We start from the raw sequence: 24781 nt of genomic DNA, 5'->3' as shown, positions 1-24781 counted from the left end.
ATTGTCATTTCTTTAATAAGACATTTACCTATTTTTTTTTTGTCCCCCCCCCCCCCCCCAGTACCCTATTTTTTTCTGCGGCCCTCACAGTTAAGGTTTAACATCTTTCCTTTCTCAGAACTGACACATTTCAATCACTATATTGAAAATAAAATCATTTTCCCTACCTATGCTGTCTGGTGACTTATTTTTCTGTGCTTTTGACTATGTTTCCAGGGTCTTCTTGTCCATTGACTGTTTTGCTCTCCGTCTTCACTCTCTGCCTTGCATCCATCTTTGGCATTAACTTAACATTAAAATTTTCCATTTTTATGCTTTCTTCTCAAAATCTACGTTTCCATGTCTTACCTTCCCTTCCTATCTCTCTCTCTATCTTCTTCCCTCCCCATTTCCATGGTCTGACATCTCTCTCCTTCCTTCCTCCCCCCCCCCCCCCCAGTGTAACATTTCTCTTTTCCTTCCTCCTTTCTGCCCCCTGCAGTCTATCTCCCTTCCCTTCCTCCTTTCTGGCCCCCCTCCCAGTCCAACATTTCCTCCTTTCTATCAGTCCAACATTTTTTTTCTCTCTTCCTCCTGCATGCTTCTCCTCTGGTCCTCCTTCCCTCAACCAAACAACATCTCTCTCTGTCTCTCTCTCTTTCTCCATCCATGAGTCCAACTTTTCACTCTCTGACCTCTCCCCATTCTCCAGTGTAACATTTCTCCTTCCTTTCTTTCTATCCTCCCCATCCATCTTGCCCTCTCCATGAGTCCAACACTTTCTGACTCCTGCACGCTTTCTCTCTCTGTCTTTGCCTTTTCCCTCCTTCCCACCCTCCAACCCAACATGCTCTCTCCCCATGCACCATCTCACCCTCCCCTCCAGTGTGTAGCACCTTTCCTTTCCCTCCCTTTCTGCCAGGTCCAACAGCACCTCTTCTCACTAACTTTTACCTCCCCCTTGTCCAGCAGTACCTGTATTTTGCAGCCGTGGCCTTGTACGCGATCTCGCACACTAGGCAGAAAGAGAGGCGCTGGCATCAACTGACTTGCAACTTCCTGCAGTCGTCGCATATACCGGGGCTCCTGCCTTCGCCTATCCAGCAGATACACGAAGGCAGGAGTTCCGGCATACGTGATGGCTGCAGGAAGTTGCAAGTCAGTTGACACCAGCGCCTCTCTTCCTGCCCAAAGTGCGAGATCGCATACAAAACTGCGGGCCGCAAAATAGCACCCAGGGGGCTGCATGCTGCCCATGAGCCGTGAGTTTGAGACCGCTGGTACATACTTTCAAAAGTCACAATCTACAAAACAAGTTTAAACTTGTATCAATTTTAGCTTCCACAGGTTTTTTTTTCTTCTTTACACTATTCAGACTCTTCTGCCTTTTTCCTAATTTTTATCCATCTCTTTTCCTCTTCCTTGCCATCTTTCTCTCTTTGTGCTATTGTTCTGCCTTGCTCTGTCTCATACATGCCTCACCTTAATCCTCCATTCCAATTTATTTCTCAGCCTCCTATCACCAGTTCCTCTTTCTGTGTTCCTTCCCCACTACTTAAAGCCCCTACTCGTGCCCATTGCCCCTACCTAATACATTTTCCATGCTTTCTACTCTTTCACTGCAACCTCTCTGCCTCACACTTCCTCGGACCCTTTTGATCTGCAGCTTTTTGAGAAGTGGGAACCAGGATTGTATATAATGCTCAAGGTGCAGGCACACCATAGAGCGATACAGATGCATTATGATATTGTTTTATGCACCATTCCTTTCCTAACAAAACTTAATAGTCTATTTGGCTTTTTTTTAGCCACTGTCAAAGTGAGCAGTGGATTTCAAGTTATTGTCCACAGTGATGCCCTAAATCCTTTCCCTGGGTGAAGACCACCTAATGTAAAACCTAGAATTGTATAGCTTTTATTTGAGTTGTTGTTCCATACTTACATTACCCTACAAGTCTCGGCATTAAATTTCATCTGCCAGTTAGATGCCTAGTCTCCCGCTCTTTCACGTAATATAAATGTGCACCAGTCAAGTCTCTTTCATTTGAAAGGAAACTCTGCAGTGAAAGGGCATAGGATGAAGTTAAGAGATGATAGGCTCTGGAGTAATCTGAGGAAATACTTTTTTACTGAAAGGGTAGTAGATGCATGGAATAGTCTCCCTGAAGAGGTGGTGGAAACAGAGACTGTGTCTGAATTCAAGAGGGCCTGGGATAGGCACGTGGGATCTCTCAGAGAGAGAAAGAGATAATGGTTACTGTGGATGGGCAGACTAGATGGGCCATTTGGCCTTTTATCTGCCGCCATGTTTCTATGTCTGCATGAGAGTATGCAGGATTTGCATCTGTACCTCACCGGTGATCTACGTAAATCATGGGTGATATCCTTGTCCATGCGGTCCAAAAAGAAAAAATGAAGACATTTGCAAGTGACGCTGACAACATGTGGCAACTTGTAAATAAAATATGCAGTAGACTCTCAGTTAACCAGCAGCACCCATAGGGCTGGATAGATGCCGGATAAATGTAGTTTCTGGTTACGTGAGAGATACTATTAAAAATAGTCCTAATACTGTACCCCATACTATGCCATACTATAAACTGTTCCAGACAAACTACCAGACGTGGTAGGCAAAGTGTGGGCATACTCAGGTGTGGTGTGCAATGTTTGCACTTAAATTTCTGCCAGAAATTGATTTTATTTTCATTTTTATTTAAAGTATTACAGTATTTCTTTGATTTTTTTTTTTCCTGGTTGCTTGAGATCCGGTTATCAGAGTCTACTGTACTTTAGAGGTTACCCTAAACCAGGTCTTATGTCAGGTCACCATAGCGCCTAGAAATTGCACCCTGGTGCTCTGGATTTCTTACCCTGTTATTTTTTGTAATTATATTATGAACTGCTACAGAAATGACATGTTTCCTGCTGCTATTTGGCTCTCTGGACGTTTGAACCAGCCCTGTGCAGGAAGTTTGAAAAGTCTTGACTGAGCAGAGGCTTTTCTTTTGGTAGGGTTGAGAAGAGTTTTGCATTTATTCCTCATTATTTTACATGGGTATTTTCCTTACCTGGGTTTACCCCTTATTAATTTACATGGGTATTTTCAAAACTAACACAAAAAAAATTGTGTGTAGTAAAGAGCAGATATAAGTGTCAGGGCATAAATTCCCTAGGGTAATATTAAAATTGGAAGTACCGTATTTTCGCGGATATAACGCGCACCTGTGTAAAACGCGCACAGGGGTATAGCGCGCAGAAATCACGATGATATGTACCAAAACTTTTCTATACCGCGCTCAGGCATATAACGCGCATGATGCCCGACGCTCCTTTCGCCCGCCCTGACTTTCCGTGCGCTGTCCCGACTCTCCGTTCACCCCCCCTGACTTCCGTGCACTGCCCTGACTTTCCGTGCGCTGTCCTGACTCTCCGTTCACCCCCCCTGACTTTCCGTGCACTGTCCCCCCTTGAAGTCCTGTCCCCCCTTGAAGGTCTGTCCCCATCCTGAAAGCCTGATGCCCCCCCCCGACGTCCGATACATCCCCCCCCCCGGCAGGACCACTCGCACCCTCACCCCGAAGGACCGCCGACTCCCCAACAATATCGGGCCAGGAGGGAGCCCAAACCCTCCTGGCCACGGCGACCCCCTAACCCCACCCCGCACTACATTACGGGCAGGAGGGATCCCAGGCCCTCCCGCCCTCGACGCAACCCCCCCCCCCCCAACGACCGCCCCCCCCCCCCAAGAACCTCCGCCCGTCCCCCAGCCGACCCGCGACCCTCCTGGCCGACCCCCACGACACCCCCACCCGCCTTCCCCGTACCTTTGTGTAGTTGGGCCAGAAGGGAGCCCAAACCCTCCTGGCCACGGCGACCCCCTAACCCCACCCCGCACTACATTACGGGCAGGAGGGATCCCAGGCCCTCCTGCCCCCGACGCAAACCCCCCCCCCCCCCAACGACCGCCCCCCCCCAAGAACCTCCGCCCGTCCCCCAGCCGACCCGCGACCCCCCTGGCCGACCCCCACGACCCCCCCACCCCCCTTCCCCGTACCTTTGGAAGTTGGCCGGACAGACGGGAGCCAAACCCGCCTGTCTGGCAGGCAGCCAACGAAGGAATGAGGCCGGATTGGCCCATCCGTCCTAAAGCTCCGCCTACTGGTGGGGCCTAAGGCGCGTGGGCCAATCAGAATAGGCCCTGGAGCCTTAGGTCCCACCTGGGGGCGCGGCCTGAGGCACATGGGCCAAACCCGACCATGTGTCTCAGGCCGCGCCCCCAGGTGGGACCTAAGGCTCCAGGGCCTATTCTGATTGGCCCACGCGCCTTAGGCCCCACCAGTAGGCGGAGCTTTAGGACGGATGGGCCAGTCCGGCCTCATTCCTTCGTTGGCTGCCTGCCGGACAGGCGGGTTTGGCTCCCGTCTGTCCGGCCAACTTCCAAAGGTACGGGGAAGGGGGGTGGGGGGGTCGTGGGGGTCGGCCCGGGGGGTCGCGGGGCGGCTGGGGGGGCGGTCGGAGGTTCTTGGGGGGGGGCGGTCATTGGAGGGAGGGGGGTTTGCGTCGAGGGCAGGAGGGCCTGGGATCCCTCCTGCCCGTAATGTAGTGCGGGGTGGGGGTAGGGGGTCGCCGTGGCCAGGAGGGTTTGGGCTCCCTCCTGGCCCGATATTGTCGGGAAGTCGGCGGTCCTTCGGGGGGGGGGGGGGGATGTATCGGACGTCGGGGAGTCGGCCGGGCAAGAGGGCTTGGGCTCCCTCTTGCTCCGATCGTGGATGCGGGTGCGGGTGGGAGCGCGTGCGAGCGGTCGTTCGGGGTGGGGGTGCGAGCGGTCCTGCTGGGGGGGTGAATCGGGCGTCGGGCGGGGTGGGAACTATGTTTAAAAACTTTTCTATACCGCGCTCAGGCATATAACGCGCGAGGGGTATGCGCGGTAGGTAAAATCGCGTATAACGCGCGCGTTATATCCGCGAAAATACGGTATTTAAGAGCAAATGGTTTGGGGTTTTTTTGTCTGTCAGTCATTTAACATACCACCTTCCAGTGAAGACGATCAATGTAATTCATAACAATAACAAATATACCCAAAAGTGGGTGGAAATAAGAGTACGTCTTATGGAGCGAATACCCAACCTCCCTGCTCGTCCCCGTTACCTTATTTAGTTCCTCTGGTGGTCCGGCAGGCCTGCCCTTCCCTCCGGCTGACACCCGAACTGCTGTCGTCAGCGACTATTCTTTTCTGTTTCTTAGCTTCTGTTATCTGATGATTTTCATTCACCTACATATTTATTTTGCTCTTTTTATCTTTCAATCTTTGTTCTGTTCAGTTGTGCTTGATCGTTTTCCGGCCTTTCTTATTCGCCTGTATATTTGGTTTTTTCTTTAGTGTATCAGCTGTCTCTGTCTCCCCATTTTTTTCTCTACCTTCCTTTAATTTATGATAGCGTTCCAGGCCCCCTTTTTTGCAGCGACTGTTCTCACTTATTTTTAGTTACTGTTTACACTTTACCCCCTCTCTTTACACCCAACACGCAGCGTGCGGTTCCCCCTTCAATTGAGGTGTCATCATGATTTTACTTTCACTTCCTTTTACAAGCGGACTCTCCTGCGCGGTCTTTTGATCTCCTGGAGATCCTTTTTCTGAGCGTGCCGCGTTAGCCCCTCTTCTACTAAACCGCGCTAGCTGCGGTGAATGGCCCATGCTCCTCCCGATGCTCATATGCCCTTATGAGCGTTGGGAGCAGCGCGGGTCATTCATCACAGCTCCCAGCGCTAAAACCGCTAGTGCAGTTTAGTAGAAGAGACCCTTAGTTTCTAAGGTGAGTCTTTTTTTCCCTTGATTCAGCATGTCCTTTTTTTATATTCTGTTGTACACTGCCATTTATTTTTGGCTTTTTTTTAACTCCTCCAGTGCGAGCTTTGACATTCCTGCGTCGGGTATTGCACATCACCTTTTGCTTGTTTCTTCTGAATTACATGCTCCTCACCCTTTGCATTAGTTTTCCCCTTTTGTGTTTTTTTTGTTGCGTTTTCTGGTTTGTGTATTGCTGGGTCTCGTCTAGCTCTTTATTTGCTTTAGGCACCATGCTGCAGTATTTTGCTTTATTGCTCCGGGTTTTTGATCCTGTATGTGTTTGTCTTCTATGTGAACATGAAGACTGCCAATCAAATGGAGCAAGCTTCATCCAAGGCAAGGCAAATCATAGGTTGCATACGCAGGAGTTTCGTCAGCCGTAAGCCTGAAGTCATTATGCCATTGTATAGATCCATGGTGAGGCCCCACCTGGAATACTGTGTGCAATTCTGGAGGCCGCATTACCGTAAGGATGTGCTGAGACTGGAGTCGGTCCAGAGAATGGCCACCCGGATGGTCTCGGGACTCAAGAATCTCCCGTACGAGGAACGGCTGGATAAGTTGCAGCTGTACTCACTCGAGGAACGCAGAGAGAGGGGTGACATGATCGAGACATTTAAGTATCTCACGGGCCGCATCGAGGTGGAAGAAGATATCTTCTTTTTCAAGGGTCCCGCGGCAACAAGGGGGCATCCGTGGAAAATAAGGGCGGGAAACTGCACGGGGATACCAGGAAATTATTTTCACTGAAAGGGTGGTTGATCGCTGGAATAGTCTTCCACTTCAGGTGATTGAGGCCAGCAGCGTGCCTGATTTTAAGGCCAAATGGGATAGACACATGGGATCTATTCACAGAGAAAGGTAGGGGAGGGTCATTGGGGTGGGCAGACTAGATGGGTCGTAGCCCTTATTTGCCGTCTATTTCTATGTTTCTATGCTCTGTGTTTCCCTGGAATTCTGATGGGTTCAGCATGTTTTGGTAATTTACTTACTGCCTGGGACAGCCCATTTTTTCACTTCTGGTCTTCTGGGTCTCTACTCTGTGTTTTAACTTATCTGTTATCTTGTGCTCTGATACTTTTATATATCTGATTTTATATTTTAGTCCATATATTGTTGCTTAGTAAATATGTTTTGTTCCATTATTCCTGTACCCTGTCTCTGCCCGCCCTGTACCCTGTCCTGGCCTACCACTAGACCACCAGGGGGGGAACAAGGTACAGAGCCTGGCAGGGAGGGGGGACAGGGTGCAGAGCCTGGCAAGGAGTGTGGGGTGGGTGCAGAGGCTGGCAGGGAGAATTTGGTTCAGAATGGGTTATTTTCTTGTTTTCTTCCTCTAAATCTAGGGTGCGTCTTATGGTCAGGTGCGTCTTATGGAGCAAAAAAATACGATACTTGAATAGGAATAGAATTACAAAAGATAGGGTAGCAGAGTAGAAAGAGTTAAAAAAAAAAGCAGGGAATCAGGAGAATGACATGGGGGCAAATTTTTCCCCATCACCGTGTGAATTCATTTTCCCATCCCGTCCCCACAAGTTCTTTTCCTGTCCCTGCCCCTGCCCCATTCCTGCTAGCTCTGTCCTCATCTGCACAAGCTTCATCCAGCATCTCTCCCTCCTTCCCCACCACCCCAGGGTCCACCATCTCTCCCTTTCTGTTCCCAATTACCCTCCTATCCAGTATCTCTATCCCCCCTCCACACCATCCCTTGTGTCCAACTTCTCTCCCTTTCTGTTCTTTCCCTCCATAAATCCCATTATCCACCATCTCTCTCCCACTCCTCTGTTTTTAGACCCATTATTTCTTCCCCCCCCAAAGTCCGGCATATACACGTCTTTATCCCAGGACAAGCAGGCAGGTATTCTCACTAGTGGGTGATGTCATCCGACAGAGCCCCGACACGGACATCTTGAAAGCATGTCTTGCTTGAAGAAACTTAGAAGTTTCGAGATGCCCGCACCGCGCATGCGCCAGTGCCTTCCCGCCCGATGTACCAGGCGTGTCTCCTCAGTTCTTTTCTTTCCGCGGAGCTGAGAAGTTTGTACTTCATTCTGCGCTGACTGAAATTCAGTTTTTGCCTTCTAATTACCCGCGTTTCTGTTTCTTTCTTTGATTTTATTTCAATTTTTCTTTATTTTTCTAAAAAAAAAAAAAAAAAAACTTAAAATTATTTCTTCCGGCGGTTCGGCCGGGCCGGCCTCGTGGCTGCGGCCTAGCAGCTTCGACCTTGCAGCGTCGATTTTCCGGCCTATGTCCCGACCAATCACCGGTTTTAAAAAGTGCAGCAAGTGCCAGCGTGCGATTTCGCTGACGGACCCACACCGACGCTGCCTTCAGTGTCTTGGTCCGGAACACGTTCCGAAATCGTGCCGGCCTTGTTCCACGCTCACTGCGCGCTCGTTTAAGCGGCGCTGCTTGCTCTGGGAGTCGATGTTCAAGATGGAGACTGCCAAGGACATCTCTGCTACTGCGGCTGTTGAGGTTTCGCCGGTCCGTTCGAAACCTGCATCGACGACTCCTGCATCGAGCATCGTGAAGCCCGCATCGTTCACACCGGCTTCAGCATCGTGTTCAGCATCGGCGCCTGCTTCCGTCTCCTCGGTTCAGGTACCGCCTTCCACTGTTCCTCCAGTGGTCATCAAAGTGCCTAAAGATAACAAGCAGAAGCACTTGGCCACGAAGGAACGCGAAGACCATACTGGAGGACCCCCTTTCGGTGCGGATCCCTCCATATCGGCTTCGCTTCGTTCCCTGCTAGAAGCTCAGTTTGTCGAGCTTATGCGCACTATGGGACCCCGGCTTATCGCCAACATTCACGGTGAGCTTCCGACCCCGGTTTCAGAGGGCGGTCCGCCCCCTCCCCCTCCTCCTCGTCGTTCAATCTCTCTACTCGACGAGGGGGATCGGCGGAGGGCGGCGGAATCCTCCAGGAGGGCTTCCCTTCCTGAGATGCCACCTTTGGAGCCCATCACACCTCCACGCCAACAGGGTGCTAGGGCGGCTCCTGATAATCGTAGTCCTGGGCATACTGCATCGCAGGAGGAGTTCTTCCGCACTCCATACCAGACCTGGGTGGCGCTGCGTGAATCCGCATCTCTGCCACCTCTACGATCCACTGCATCAAGCCCTATCCATTCCTTTGAGGCTTCAAAGGACCACTCGATGCATAGAAGATCTCGTTCTCCGTCCCGTCACCGGGAGGGGCATCGATCTCGACACTCTTCTCAGCACTCCTCACGTCATTCGGAGGTGTCCCCGCAGAAGAAGATGCAGCGTTTGGGATACTCCTCGTCGGATTTGTCCCAGCCGGAATTGCCGGAGTATGAGGAACCATCTACCTCCTATTCTCCCTGCCGATCTCAGCTCTCCCTGGACCCGGAGGCTTCCACGTCTTCTAGCCCGTCTCGTCGGCCGGCCTTGGCGGACCAACTGTCTTTCTCATCCTTTCTCCGACAAATGGCGGATGACTTGGATGTGACTTTGGACACTGGGTCAAAATATTCTAAAGAGTATTTGGACACCATGCATTTACCTCACCCTCCGGCGGAGACACTTCGGCTTCCTCTACACAAGCTGCTGGACCAGACTTTCATGCGCTGTTTTGAGACACCGTATTCCTTACCTGCAGTCCCCAGTAAACTGGATGCTCGATACCGCATCGTTCACCACAAGGGGTTTGAGGGAGCTCAACTTTCTCATCAGTCCCTTCTAGTCGAGTCCTCTCTCAAACGTTCTCATCCCTCCCAAGTCTATGCTTCCGTACCTCCGGGCAGAGAGGGGAGAACGATGGATAAGTTTGGTAGACGTATCTATCAGAACTCGATGATGGCGACTCGAGTGCTCAACTACAACTTTTTCTTCTCTTCATACTTGGATTTTTTCTTGCCGGTGCTCCGCAAGTTCATTCCTTTCATCGATGCTCAGGCTCGTTTCCAGTTTGAAGAGGTGGTGGCGACCCTGTCCCAATTACGCCTTCAACTGATGCAATCCTCCTACGATGCCTTTGAGCTCTCGGCTCGAGCGGCAGCATGTTCGGTTGCCATGCATCGCCTGGCATGGCTTCGAACCATCGATATGGATCCGAACCTCCAAGACAGACTTGCAAATGTACCTTGTGCAGGAGCGGATCTATTTGATGAGTCCATCGAAACTGTTACTAAAAAGCTGTCGGACCATGAAAAGTCTTTTCAGTCTATTCTACGTCCTAAACCGAAGCCTCAGCAGTCTCGTCCATCTAGACCGCCTCAAATTTACCAGCGGCGTTATCAACCAAGGCAGACTCCCCCTGCGAGACAGCCTGCGAAGAGACAACCTCCGCAAAAGACTCAGCAGAAGCCTCAGATGCCAGCTGCACCCAAGGCTACTCAGCCTTTTTGACTCTCTTCCAGGGAGCATAACCGACGTCCTGTCTTCCCCTGTTTTTCCCATAGGGGGTCGTCTCCATCATTTTTGTCATCGATGGGAGGCGATCACCACAGACCTTTGGGTCCTTACCATCGTAAGAGAGGGATACTCTCTTCATTTCCAACGGGTCCCCCCGGACCACCCTCCAAGAGAGTATCCTTCCAACTTAACGCAGACCGCTCTTCTTCTCCAGGAAGCTCAGGCTTTGCTTCGGCTTCGGGCCGTCGAGCCGGTCCCGTTAGATCAGCAAAACCAAGGGTTTTACTCCAGGTATTTCCTAGTTCCGAAGAAGACGGGCGATCTGCGGCCCATTTTGGACCTTCGAGTCCTCAACAAGTTTTTGGTCAAGGAGCGGTTCCGTATGCTGACCCTTGCCTCTCTCTATCCCCTCCTCGAGCAGAACGATTGGTTATGCTCTCTGGACCTCAAGGAGGCCTACACTCACATCCCGATTCATCCGGCTTCCCGCAAGTTCCTCAGATTTCGGGTGGGACATCTACATCTGCAGTATCGAGTGCTTCCATTTGGCCTTTCCTCTTCGCCCAGAGTCTTCACGAAGTGTCTGGTGGTGGTGGCCGCTGCACTCCGGAACATGGGTCTCCAGGTGTTTCCATACCTCGACGACTGGCTCATCAAGGCCCCGTCGGCCCCAGAGGTCATTTCGGCGACCTTGACTACGATTTGTTTTCTGCAGAACTTGGGCTTCGAGATCAACTTTCCCAAGTCCCATCTTCAGCCCACTCAGACTCTCCCCTTCATCGGGGCGGTCCTGGATACCATCCAACTTCGAGCGTTCCTTCCTCCTCAGCGCATGGATGCTCTTCTTCTACTTTGCCAATCGGTGTCTTCTCGCCCGTCCATCTCAGCGAGACACATGATGGTCCTCTTGGGTCACATGGCATCCACAGTTCATGTGACGCCTTTTGCCAGACTACATCTCAGAATTCCTCAATGGACCTTGGCATCTCAGTGGACTCGGGTGTCCGACCCGTTGTCCCGCCACATTGTAGTCACTCCTGCTCTACGGCAGTCTCTTCTCTGGTGGATGACCTCTTCGAATCTATCCAGAGGTTTGCTGTTTCACTCTCCTCCCCACCAGAAAGTTCTCACGACCGATTCATCGAACTATGCATGGGGAGCTCATCTGGATGGTCTTCGCACTCAGGGGTTCTGGACCAGTGCGGAACGACTCCATCAAATCAATCTTCTGGAGCTCAGAGCCATCTTCAATGCTCTTCAGGCTTTCCAACATCTGCTTCACGACATGGTGGTCCTGATTCGCACCGACAATCAGGTCGCCATGTATTATGTAAACAAGCAAGGGGGCACGGGCTCGGCCTCCCTCTGCCAGGAAGCTCTTCGAGTCTGGGATTGGGCGGTCCGCCACAACACCTTCCTCAGGGCTGTCTACATTCAGGGGAAGGACAATGTCTTGGCAGACAAATTGAGTCGTCTTCTCCAACCTCACGAATGGACGCTCAATTCCAAACCCCTTCATCAGATATTTGCACAGTGGGGGACACCTCAGGTAGACCTCTTTGCAGCCCCCCACAACTTCAAGCTGCCTCAGTTTTGCTCCAGGATCTACACTCCTCTCCGCCTCGAGGCAGACGCTTTTCTGCTGGGTTGGGGGAATCGCTTCCTATATGCGTTTCCTCCTTTTCCTCTTATTCAGAAGACTCTGGTCAAGTTGAGATCAGACCATGCCACCATGATTCTAATAGCTCCTCGGTGGCCCAGACAACCTTGGTTCTCCCTTCTACTTCAACTCAGCAGCAGGGAGCCCATACTTCTTCCAGTGTTTCCTTCACTACTCATTCAACATCAAGGTTCACTACTTCATCCCAATCTGCAGTCCCTCCACCTGACAGCTTGGTTCCTTTCAACATAACTCCCCACCAGTTTTCTCAAGCAGTGAGGGAGGTCTTGGAGGCTTCCAGGAAGCCTGCTACTCGACAATGCTACTCCCAAAAATGGACTAGATTCTCTTCCTGGTGTATTTCCAATGCCACGGAACCTCAGCGAGCTTCCCTTTCTTCTGTATTGGACTACCTTCTACACCTATCTCAGTCTGGTCTCAAGTCTACCTCCATACGAGTCCACCTGAGTGCTATTGCGGCTTTCCATCAGCCTCTACAGGGGAAACCTTTGTCTGCTCATCCTGTGGTTTCCAGATTTATGAAAGGGCTTTTCCATGTCAACCCTCCTATCAAACCTCCTCCTGTGGTTTGGGATCTCAATGTTGTCTTGTCTCATCTCATGAAGCCTCCGTTTGAACCTCTCAACAAGGCTCCACTTAAGTATCTCACCTGGAAGGTGGTTTTTCTGGTGGCCCTCACGTCTGCTCGCCGCGTCAGTGAGCTTCAGGCCCTAGTGGCGGATCCACCGTTCACTGTATTCCATCATGACAAGGTGGTTCTTCGTACTCATCCAAAATTCCTGCCTAAAGTGGTCTCTGATTTTCACATCAACCAATCCATCGTGCTTCCAGTGTTCTTTCCAAGGCCTCATTCTCATCCTGGGGAAGCTGCTTTGCACACTCTGGACTGTAAACGTGCTTTAGCTTTCTACTTGGATCGCACAAAGCCTCACAGAACTGCTCCTCAACTTTTCGTCTCCTTTGATCCAAACAAGTTGGGACGACCCGTATCGAAGCGTACCATCTCTAACTGGATGGCGGCTTGTATCTCTTCCTGCTATGCCCAGGCTGGATTATCCCTTCCCTGTAAGGTCACAGCCCATAAGGTCAGAGCAATGGCAGCCTCTGTAGCCTTCCTCAGATCGACACCGATTGAGGAGATTTGTAAGGCTGCCACTTGGTCCTCGGTTCATACATTCACCTCTCATTATTGTCTGGACACTTTTTCCAGACGGGATGGACAGTTTGGCCAAACACTGTTACAAAATTTATTCTCTTGAAATTGCCAACTCTCCCTCCATCCCATTGGGGTTAGCTTGGAGGTCACCCACTAGTGAGAATACCTGCCTGCTTGTCCTGGGATAAAGCAATGTTACTTACCGTAACAGTTGTTATCCAGGGACAGCAGGCAGCTATTCTCACGTCCCACCCACCTCCCCTGGGTTGGCTTCTCAGGCTAGCTACCTGAATTGAGGAGACACGCCCGGTACATCAGGCGGGAAGGCACTGGCGCATGCGCGGTGCGGGCATCTCGAAACTTCTAAGTTTCTTCAAGCAAGACATGCTTTCAAGATGTCCGTGTCGGGGCTCTGTCGGATGACATCACCCACTAGTGAGAATAGCTGCCTGCTGTCCCTGGATAACAACTGTTACGGTAAGTAACATTGCTTTTTGAACCCTCCCTCCGTATACTTCTACACCAGGGCCCCCTCCCCTGAAGGTCTGTCCCCCTCTGAAGGCCTGCATCCCACTCCTGAAGGTCTGTCATTCCCTGAAGGACTGCACCTTCCCCCCCCCGAAGGTGTGTCCCCCCCCCCTGAAGGCCTGCACCCCACCCCTGAAGGCCTGCCTGTCCCCCTGAAGGCCTGCACCCCACTCCTGAAGTCTTGTCCCCCCCCCGATGGCCTGTGTCTCCCCCCCCCCGGAAGGCCTGTGTGTTCCCCTCTGGCCTCCCACGCCTCCTTTTACCTGATTGCAGCAGAGAGCAGCCTGCAGAAAGGATCGCGGGTACTTTAGCGATCCTTGCAAGTTGCCATAGGCCTCAGGAGACGTCCTTCTGCTGCAGTCCTGCCCCTCCTCTGACGTCAGAGGCAGGATCGTGGCTGAGGGAAGACAGCTCCTGAGGCCTATGGCAACCTGCAAGGATCGCTAAAGTACCCGCGATCCTTTCTACAGGCTGCTCTCTGCTGCAATTAGGTAAAGGGAGGTGCAGGAGGCCAGGGGGGAAGCCAGACACTGCAGCACTTCCTGACTGACCCTCCCCCTCGCACTCTAAAGCAGGAGCAGCAGCGCCGGCCATCAAGAGGCAGCGCTGCCGATCCTGCTTTAGGGGGGAGGGGGGAGGGTCAGACAGTGAATTGGGAGGCCAATTTTTTTGTTGTTGTTGTTGTTTTGAATCGATTCAAATCGATTCACCCAAAATAAATCGGTGAATCGATTTACATAGTGAATCGAGCAGCACCAGGAGCAAGTAAACATTTGTGCATGAGAATTCACATGTGATTTGGGCTGGTTCTTTGTTTTATAAAAAATAAATGCAGAAGAGGAGCGATGACCCAGGAGGTGAATAAAGTACTCATGAGTCCACTGTGGCAGCAAAGATTCTAATTATAATATCAAAAGCTATTCACAGTGATGTTTTTGATCCCATTGGATACTATAATAAAATCTTGAGTACTTTTATTCATCTCTTGGGTGATTGTTGCTCTTTTCCATTCATTCTTTTCACTGTAAGGACTAGTTCTCTTTTGCTTTATCACTGTTTCACAAGGGGTCCTTTTACTAACTAAGCTATGGTAAACTCAGGGTTTCACGGGTTAACCTGGGGCTTTCCTGCATTGAAGCCCAGATTGAACACTGCTGTTTTTAGGGCTTTTTTTTTTTTGCTTTAATTGCATTGTGTGGGGTTAATGTTTCCATCAGAATGTGGTCCATGTAAAAAATTAACGTGGGAGTGCTTAACACCTCTTTGTTAGCCAGTTAGAGTGCACTGTTTATAATGTGCTAACAGGATAATGTGGGAATGAATGTTCCCAATTCTGAGTTCAGTTTGACTGAATTTTCTTCTGAACTGATTCTTTCCTATCACGCAAATGGAGTTCCTTTCTGTGTATTAGTTTTATTAGTCTGTGAACTGCTCAGTTCTACTATCCAGTTGTAGTATATCAAATTGTGAAGAAATACATACCGTATTTTTCGTTCCATAAGACACACTTTTCCCCCAAAAGACGCACCCTTATTTCCATCCACTTTTTTCCCCAAAAAAAGTAGATGGAAATAAGGGTGCGTCTTATGAAGCGAATATACCAACCTTAACCCCCTCCTCCCCGGCGGTACCTTTAAATTTTGGAGGTCGGTGGACGGTTGCCTGCTGTTTGTTGGGGCCCACAGCACACAAGCTCGCCAGTGCTTGGGCCTATGACACTTCCCTAATTGTGCCAGTTGCTAGTGCTTCGCAGGGCGGCTGCCTGCTGATTACCGGCACGTTGGGGCCAGTTGCTCACAAGCACACTGCTGCGTGGGTGTGTGCCACTTCTGAATGGCTACCTTGAGCTGGGATGGAATTTAAAGGTGCTGGGGGGTATGGAAAAGTGATGATTGATTGATTTGGGGGGGGGGGGGGCTGGGATGGAATTTAAAGGTGTCGGGTATATATTAGTATACAATTTGGTTCAGAATAGTTTTTTTTCTTGTTTTCCTTCTCTAAATCTGGGGTGCGTCTTATGGAGCAAAAAATACAGTATATGTGCCAGTATATTTTATAATTAGTTTGCTAAAACGCATGTTTTTGCTGTGTGTATCTGACACATAGATGTCCATTCGTCCTGTATTTTAGAACAGGCAATGTCCGCAGTGGTGTAGTAAGAGGGGGTGGAGGTGGGGTCCGCCTCGGGTGCCAGTACTTCACTTCCTCTCCTCCCCCCGTGCCGTGCGCATGCACGCCTTCACTCCTTCCCCTCTCCCTCCTCCACTGTACCTCTATCTCTTTGCCGGCACGAGCATCAACTGCAACCTGCTGCTCGCGCCAGCAGTGACTCTCCCTCTAATGTCTCTTCTGGGTCCCGCACCTAGGAAGTGACATCAGAGGGAGGGCCGATGCGGGCACAGTTGGTGATGCTACTCACGCTGGGGGAGTTAAAGGAGGTACAGGGTAGGCAAGGGGTGTGTGCGCGTGGAAGGAGGGGGGCGGGGAAGGAGTGGGGAGGGGCACCACTGCCCCGGGCGCCTCTCACCCTCGCTCTTCACTGTCTGTCAGTAGATTCTGTTCTAAAATACTTGAGAAACTTGAGACTCGCTGACCTGCGTGCCTTGATTCCTGCTTCTACAACCTGTCTAAAATGGAGTTGTAAATGTCATGAAACTTTTAAACAGAGCAATTGAGATAAATAATATAATTTTTAAGTCTTCAGGTCATTTTGAAAGTATGGCCAGGCAGTCCCTGGGTTAAGAATGAGCTCCATTTTTTTTAAATTGTTCTCAAGTTGAATTTTTATGTAACTCGGATCCTGCACAGTACAGAGTCTATAAAAACATTAAAGAACAGTCCTCAAAATAAAGTACTGTAGCTTAAATAAAAAGAAAAGATAGGAGGTTTACACTAACTTTTGTTCTTCATCTGTCCCACTGTTCATAAGAATAGCCTTACAGGGTTAGACCAATGGTCCATCAAGCTCAGTAGCCCGTTCTCATGGTGGCCAATCCAGGTCACTAATACCTTTCCAAAACCCAAGGAGTAGCAATATTCCATGATACCGATCCAGGGCAAGCAGTGGCTTCCCCCGTGTCTTTCTCAAAAACAGACTACTATATAGGGGCGTGGCTTGGACGCGAATGCTGACGGTTGGGTGAAGGAGAAGCTCCGTACAAACAAGCTTATTTTACAGAAATTACTACAAAAAGAAATCAGCAAAACATTAACAGAAGATGACATCTAAAAAACAAAACAAGTGCGATACAGACGCTAGTGGATCCGGTATCGGCAGCAGCAATAAAAGATCGAAACCAGAGCCAAATACTACACCTTCAAAAGTTCCGTTGCCATCGGATGAAAGCCCCGACGTCATGGAAGAATTGAGACAAATTAAAGAAATAGTATTAGACAGCAACAAGAAACTACAAAAAACAATTGAAGATGCTGCACTTCTTACCAAAAGAGTGGATATAGTTGAAAACAGAATAAATGACTTGGAAGACAATACAGAGCAACTGAACATAGACATGAGAAAATCTAAAATAATATGGAAAGAAGTTGAAGAAATTAAAAGAGACCTGGAAGACAGCCGAAATCGAGAAAGAAGAAATAATTTAAGGATCATCGGGATCCCGGAAGGGGTAGAAAAAAATGACCCTATAACATTCCTGGAACAATTTCTACCTAAAATATTACCTTTAAAATTCAAAGCTGCATTAGAGATTGAAAGAGCACAAAGAATACCAACACAAAATAAAAACCTTCAATCAAGACCAAGAACTTTAATATTTAAACTTTTGAGACACCAACAAGCAGTAGAAATCTGCCAACTTGCAAAAGAAAACAAAAACCTCAAATGTCAGGATGCAAAAATCCACATTGTCCCTGACTTTGCAAAAGAAACTGCATCACGAAGAAAACAATTCCTGGACATGAGACCCCAACTACGAGCTCTAGGGGCTAGATATGGCCTTCTTTATCCAGCAGTAATGAAAATTACTATTGCTAATAAAACTCAAAACTTTTCAGATCCTACAAAACTTCAAGATTTCCTCGACCAATATGAACAGCCAATGACCTCTTAAACAAGAAATTATTATCAAGTATTATATTTGTGTTTATATTTATATTTATATTTAATTTAATAAACATAAAGATTGAATATAAAATACAAATATAGAGTTCGATACAGAAATAGAACTTTCAGCTCCAACTGAAAAGAATTGGAAGAACATGGAATTATAAATTGAACTGCAGGAACATTCTAAACAACGAGACTAGAAAATAACAAAAATCTTCAGCACATATTTAAAGATATATAAAAAACTTACATGTAAAACTCTGAGCCAGGAAACGTTCCGATGATAAGACTGTAAGATTACGCAGTATTGAGCTTTTATTTACTCATGACCTTACATTAAGAGAATCGCTGATTGGATAAGAAAAGCTAGGGGCGTCAAATTTAAAAAAAAAAAAAAAAAACACCAATCGCTTTGACAAATGTAAGATATTGAGTAAAACAAATTTGGATTGGATAAAAAGGGAAATTTCCTTTTAATGACTATACTTCCGGTTACTTTGCGTTTCAAAGCGCACATGACAAGAGTCCATATCAGAAGGTTCCAGCATGCTGTCTTGTCATACTGCCAGGAGACGAGATGTGAGCGAACTTGGGACAGGCGGAAGATTGTGTCAATGACAGAGAAGGGAGATGGCTGCAGATTGAAAACTGTCTGAGGTAGTAATGGACATGAACAGCTTGGGACACGAGATGGGACAGGAGGTTTGTGAGAACTGAGAAATACTTTCCTGAGTTGCTTTTGATTAGGCCCCTCCACATCTTATGTCAATTAAAAAAAAAGAATACTTTTATTGAATTCACAGGAAATTCTACCTACATCTTCCTTTAAAGAAAATATGGCACTGGTTTGTCTCGACTGATACCACCGGAATGTTGATTGTTAGTTGAGCCTTTTTACAGGGCCGAGGTGCGATTTTTGGCGCCGGCCATGACAATGGCAAACGCTCATAAACATCAAAGATGTTAGCGTCACGGTTGGCGCTGGAGGCCGCGCTGCGGTTTTATAGAGAGAGGGATGCTCTTCTGGATGTGATAGTTTCCTGCACTGTTGATTTGATATTCTAAAAGTGCAACTAATAACTATTTTGAAAGGAAAAGATTGAAGATAATCTCCTGAAGGTTGGACTGGGGAGATATCTGCTCATCCTTTTTGACTGCCTTCAGACATATACCTAAGCCTTAAAAATATGAGTTATAAGATTTTAAATACAATTATTCATCTTTTTGAATTATTCTATATCTAACTAAACTTGTGGTTTACATTGCTGTCATATGTGATATTTTCCTTAAAGACTAGGGAAAAGAATGTAATTCATACATAATATTTAAAAATGAAAACATTTCTTAATATCACTTAGAATTTACTGTTAGAAAGCATTTACTTTATTATACAATACAAACCAAAAGATAAAAATAGACTAAAAAAAAAAAAAAAAAAAAAAAAAATTATACATTGGGAATTTATAACCGAATAAAATAAATTAAAATATCTCTAAAGGGGGAAATATAGTTTAAAAGATAAAATAAATATTAATGGTAGTAAATATAGTTATATATTGTAACAGCTTGTGGGAGTTATATACACCTAACCTCAATATGCGTATCCAAGTGTTCATATTAAAATGGGGAGGGAAGGGAGGAAAGGGAGGGAAGGGAAGGGGGAAATATAATGGAGGGTGGGGTAAAGAAGAAAATGGGAATATTTTAAAATATTTTAAATACTGGGAAAAAAAATTAAGAAAAACAATTCATATAATTTTAAGGAAAATATATTATAAATGTATAAATGGATCTTAAAATAATATCCTTAAACGTTAATGGTCTAAATCATATGATAAAAAGAAAAAAAGCACTATTATTTTTAAAAAGGCAAAATGCGGATTTATGCTTTATACAAGAGACCCACCTCTCAAATATTGAATCTAGTAAACTACAAGGAGGTTGGGTCAAACATTGTTTTTTCTCACCAGCTACAAGGAAAAAAGCAGGTGTTGCTATTCTGGTAAATAAAAAATGTACTGCTACATTCAAATTAAAGGCAACAGATATTAATGGAAGATGGATAATTGTGGAAATGAATATGGGAAATACTACCATGACGTTGTTTAATATATACGCCCCTAATTCGAACCAAAATGAATTTTTTAAAACTCTTCAACAATTGATATTGCCACTGGCTACTTCAAATCTAATAGTAGCTGGGGATTTTAATGCTGTTATGGATCCTCTATTGGACAAAAACCCAAGTAGATATATGAAATCAATGGGATTAGATAATTTAATACAAACTTGTGATTTAATAGATATTTGGCGAATACTTCATTTTAATGGACGGGAATTTTCATTCTGTTCTCATGTTCACAATTCCTTTTCAAGAATAGATTATATTTTTATATCAAAACACCTAGCACATCAAGTGACTAAAGCTGCCATTGATCCAATTATTTTATCTGATCATGGTGGGGTATGGATTGAAATTAAAATCACAGATCAAAATACAAATAGACCAATATGGAAGTTTGATAATGCATTGCTTGCTGATCCAATATTTTGTGAAAATTTTCAAATAAAAATGAAAGATTTTTTTCAAATAAATGATAAAGATGAGATCTCTAGAGAAATATTATGGGATGCATTTAAAGCATCAATAAGAGGACAAATTATTTCTTATTCGGCTTATCTTAACAAACAAAATAGAAAACAATATTCTAACTTAGAAAAAGAAATTAAAAATTTAGAATTAAAACTAATAGGAAAATGGGAATATTCTATACAACAAGAACTGTTAAAACTCAAAGGTAAATACAATGAAATATCATCAAAAATGATTAGGAAAGATTTATTTTCTCAGCAAGCGTTGTATTATGGAAACTCAAATAAGTCGGGAAGAATACTAGCAAATTATCTAAAAGTGAAAAAAAAGAAAACAAAAATAATTGCTATAAAAAATGAAAATGGTGAAACACTAACACAAATTGAACCAATCTTAAAACAATTCCTAAAATTCTATAAATCTCTTTATTCTTCCGAGACTTATTTAAATAAAGAAAAGGAAGGTTTAGAATTCTTGAAACTATTAGAGGGTCCAAAAATTCCTGAACATATAAAACGAAATATGGAAGAGCCAATATCACTAAAAGAATTAGAAACAGCTTTGAAATCCCTTAGAGTTGGATCCGCTCCAGGTGGTGATGGTTATACAGTGGAATTTTATAAAACATTTCAAAACTTTTTATTACCCTATTTGTTAAATCTTTTTCAATATCAACTTGATAAAGGTTGTACAAATGGCACTATGGCAGAATCATTAACAATAGTTTTACCAAAGCCAAATAAAGATCCCACTTTGGTATCGAACTATAGACCAATTTCTTTAATAAATGTAGATGGAAAATTATTAGCAAAAATACTTGCGTTAAGATTGGCTAAAGCTCTCCCCCATATTATAAGTATGTCTCAAACAGGATTTGTTGCTCAAAGACATTCATCTCATAACACTAGATTAGCATTCCATATGTTATACTTAACAAAGAAAATGAATGAGCCCACTTTTGCTGTTTCTTTAGATGCAGAAAAGGCTTTTGATAGAATAGAATGGACATTTATGTATCAGACAATGGAATGGTTTGGTATAGGTCCTGGATTCACACAAATGATACAAACATTATATAGCTCCCCTTCTGCTAGATTATACATTAATAATACGTTTTCAGAAAAATTTAATCTACAAAGAGGAGTCAGACAAGGTTGTCCTTTGTCTCCTTTACTGTTTGATATAGTTTTAGAACCCTTAATATTAGCAATCCAACAAGTAAAGGAGATACAAGGTATACCTCATTCAGATAAAGAATACAAAATATCAGCTTACGCTGATGATTTATTATTATATTTGAGGAATCCAGAATCTACCATTCCACATTTACTTGAACTGATTGAGAAATTCAGAAAATTTTCAGGATATAAAATAAACTGGAACAAATCAGAAATACTTCCATTAAATATACATTGTACAAAAGGTATATTTGATTCATTCTCTTTTGTTTGGAAAGAGGATGCTATTAAATACCTTGGAATTTGGATTACAAAAAATTTGGAAGATACAATGAAAATTAATGAAAAAAGTTTATTACAAAAAGTGACAGAGATGTGTGAGCAATGGAACCCTTTACACTTATCTTGGTGGGGAAGAGTACAAACTGTTAAAATGATGATATTACCTATAGTCTGTTACCAAATGGGAATGATACCAGTTTTCTTCCAAAATTCTTTTTATAAAAAATTAAATAAGATATTAACAAAATTTATTTGGCTTGGGAAAAATCCCAGAATTGCTTTAGTGTCATTACAAAGACCAATTGCGGAGGGAGGGGTAAATTTTCCCAACTTTTATAGGTATCATCAAGCCTATATTTTACGTCAAGGTATGTATTGGATCCTCCCAGAGCCCACTGACAATATTCCAGATTGGTTCTGGCTAGAATGGAGACTTATGTTTCCTTTACGTCTTAGTCATGTAGTTAGTATCAAAATGCCAAGGCTATACAAAGAACATAAAATATTCATGGATACATGGAAAACTTTAAGATACATAAGTAATCTAACTCCTATTCCAATTAGTAAATCAACAACTCAAACGATTTGGTTAAACCCCAAGATCAAAATAGGCGGTTTCAAAATAATCTGGAAAAACTGGATGACAGCAGGTATTCGTATTTTAGATGATATAATAAAAAATGGTAAAATGCTGGAGTTTTCACAATTGCAACATAAATTTGATCTTAATAAAACACAATATTTTAGATGGTTGCAATTGAAGCAATCCATTCAGGTAGGGTTCCCTGAATGGAAAAATCTTACTAATTATCACAGTTTGGAATTCTTGTGTTTCCAGATAAATTCAATAGGACATGAAGCCGCACAGTGGTATAAATTAATATCTGGATATATAAATAAAAAACCAAAAAATGGACTTAGAGACATTTGGAGCATTGAGATAAAACATCATATTAATGCATCTCAATGGCCACGACTTTGGTCTTGGAGGTTAAAATGTACTGTGTCAGCATCTATGAGACAAACTTGGTTTTTTCTTTTACACAGAGCTTTATGGACCCCTACACGTTTGCATAGAATTGATAGCTCTAAGTCTAATAGATGCTGGCACTGTCATGTTGAAATTGGGACATTAGACCATCTTTTATTCTTTTGTCCATTTATCTTAACATTCTGGAAATCAATCTGGCCCCAAATTAATAAGATGTTAGAAAATCCAGTAGCCTTGACATATGATACTATATTATTTGGAACAACAATGAGAGCAAGAAGTCAAATCTCATCAAGTAATAACAAACTTCTATTTATTTTAACTGGAATAGCAATACAACAAATCACATTTAATTGGAAAAGGCATGACAGGTTAAATTACACTTTCTGGTGGAATTCTGTTTGTCATATATACAAAATGGAACTCACCATAGCAACACAAAAAGGATATATTAATAAATTTCAAAAAATATGGAGACCATTAACAGAATTTTGTAAAGAACAATAATTTTCCCATGTTTAGAATTTGATTAAAAGGGAAAGGGGGGAACATGTTTTTGAATAATATAATATATATAAAAATTTAAATATATAATAAAACTAATGGAATTTTGATTGAAAGGGAAGGGAGGGATGGGATATTTTTATTATAATTATACAACTTTAAAAATCTGATACATTAATTGCATCTATTTTAAAAAAAAAGTTTTATCAATTTATCAATATGTAAGCTTATCAAGTGTGTATATATAAGTTTATATATAGAATATGTAATTCACTTGTTGTAACATAAGAAAATGAATAAAAAAATTCAAATCAAAAAACAGACTATGGACTTTTCCTCTAGGAACTTGTCCAAACCTTTCTTAAAACCAGCTAAGCTATCTGCTCTTACCACACCCTCTCCACCACTTCATCTGACATTTTTCTCTCATCTCTGTCTTCCTCATGCATCTGTACCTCATGCATCTCCCTCCACCATGCCCAATATTTCTCTCTCTCACCCTATACCCAACTATTCTCCTCTTTCTTCATTTCCCCATGTGAACATCTCTTTTTCCCTCTCACTGAGACACCCTGTCCAACAAGTCTCCCTTTCTATTCCTTCCACCACCTCCGCATCCTATATCCTCACTCCCTTTGACATCAGAGAGAAGGCTTCCGGGTTAGCTGCGTGCCGCGTGCAGGAGCCGCTGCATGCGGCTTTGTGAAGAGAAGTGTGGCTGGGAGGAGGCAGTTGGCCAGTGGAGGTAAACACCCATGGGAGGGAGGGAGGCACAAATTTGGGACGCAGAATGGAGGGAAGGACGATGAGGGACACGTTGGGACATGGAAGGGAGGAGGAGTGTCACATTTGGATAGGAAGGGAGGAAGAGGGCACTGGCACAGGAAGGGCGAGGCAGGACCCCGGTTCGTAAGTACAAGTCTGACGTAAGTCAGACATTCTTAACCTGGGAACTGCCTGTATGTGTGTGTGTGTGTGTGGGGGGGGGGTGTTAATGAATTAATGGTATTAGTTTAAAAATCTTCTTCCAATGTAGATTAATATATATTTTGGCATTTATTATTTACAGTTGTCTGGAGTCGTTCTCCTAGCAGTTGGATTTTGGGCATGGAGTGAAAAGGTAAGAATGAAAGAAAAATTCAGAAATGTCTATTGAAGCGCAATCTCAGGTTATTGGATGTTATATCAGTAATGCATCATTTTAGAAGCTCTGCGTGGTATTTCACAATTGTAAATGGCACATACTAATGGCACATAGGTAGTTTGGGAAAACTGTATGTTTTAGGTATGCTTTGGACAGGATCATAAATTATACACACATTCTTCATTTTACAATGGCAATACAGGAATACAAAAAAAAAAACCAAAAACTGGACATCTGCATATATGCCTGCTCTGTGGAAGGTTCAAATAATAAAGTAAGTGCTCATTTGGACCTCAAGTATGGTTTATAGTTTATTAAAAATTTCATATACTAGCCTTCTTGAGCGCATCACAAGGCAGTTCACAAGAAAATATAAAAGAAAGGAAGTGCCATTGTTGAAAGAACAAAGAACCACTCAGACAATAAACAGCAAGAGAACCCCTTCCCC

At 44.9% G+C, this 24781-nt stretch overlaps 1 protein-coding gene across 1 annotated transcript in view; it reads left to right on the top strand.

Moving 5' to 3' along the window:
- Positions 1–24781, top strand: part of TSPAN14 (tetraspanin 14) — a 204613-nt gene that overhangs the window by 127931 nt on the left and 51901 nt on the right. The window contains exon 3 of the mRNA XM_033941676.1: positions 24259–24309. Within this exon, the coding sequence (XP_033797567.1) occupies positions 24259–24309 (51 nt within the window). The remainder of the gene's footprint in view (positions 1–24258; positions 24310–24781) is intronic.

The sequence above is a fragment of the Geotrypetes seraphini genome, chromosome 4, assembly GCF_902459505.1.
Source record: "Geotrypetes seraphini chromosome 4, aGeoSer1.1, whole genome shotgun sequence".
In the NCBI taxonomy this organism is placed as follows: Eukaryota; Metazoa; Chordata; class Amphibia; order Gymnophiona; family Dermophiidae; genus Geotrypetes; species Geotrypetes seraphini.
The sequence above is the reverse complement of the archived record's forward strand: the minus strand, read 5'-3'. Positions and strand labels throughout refer to the sequence as shown.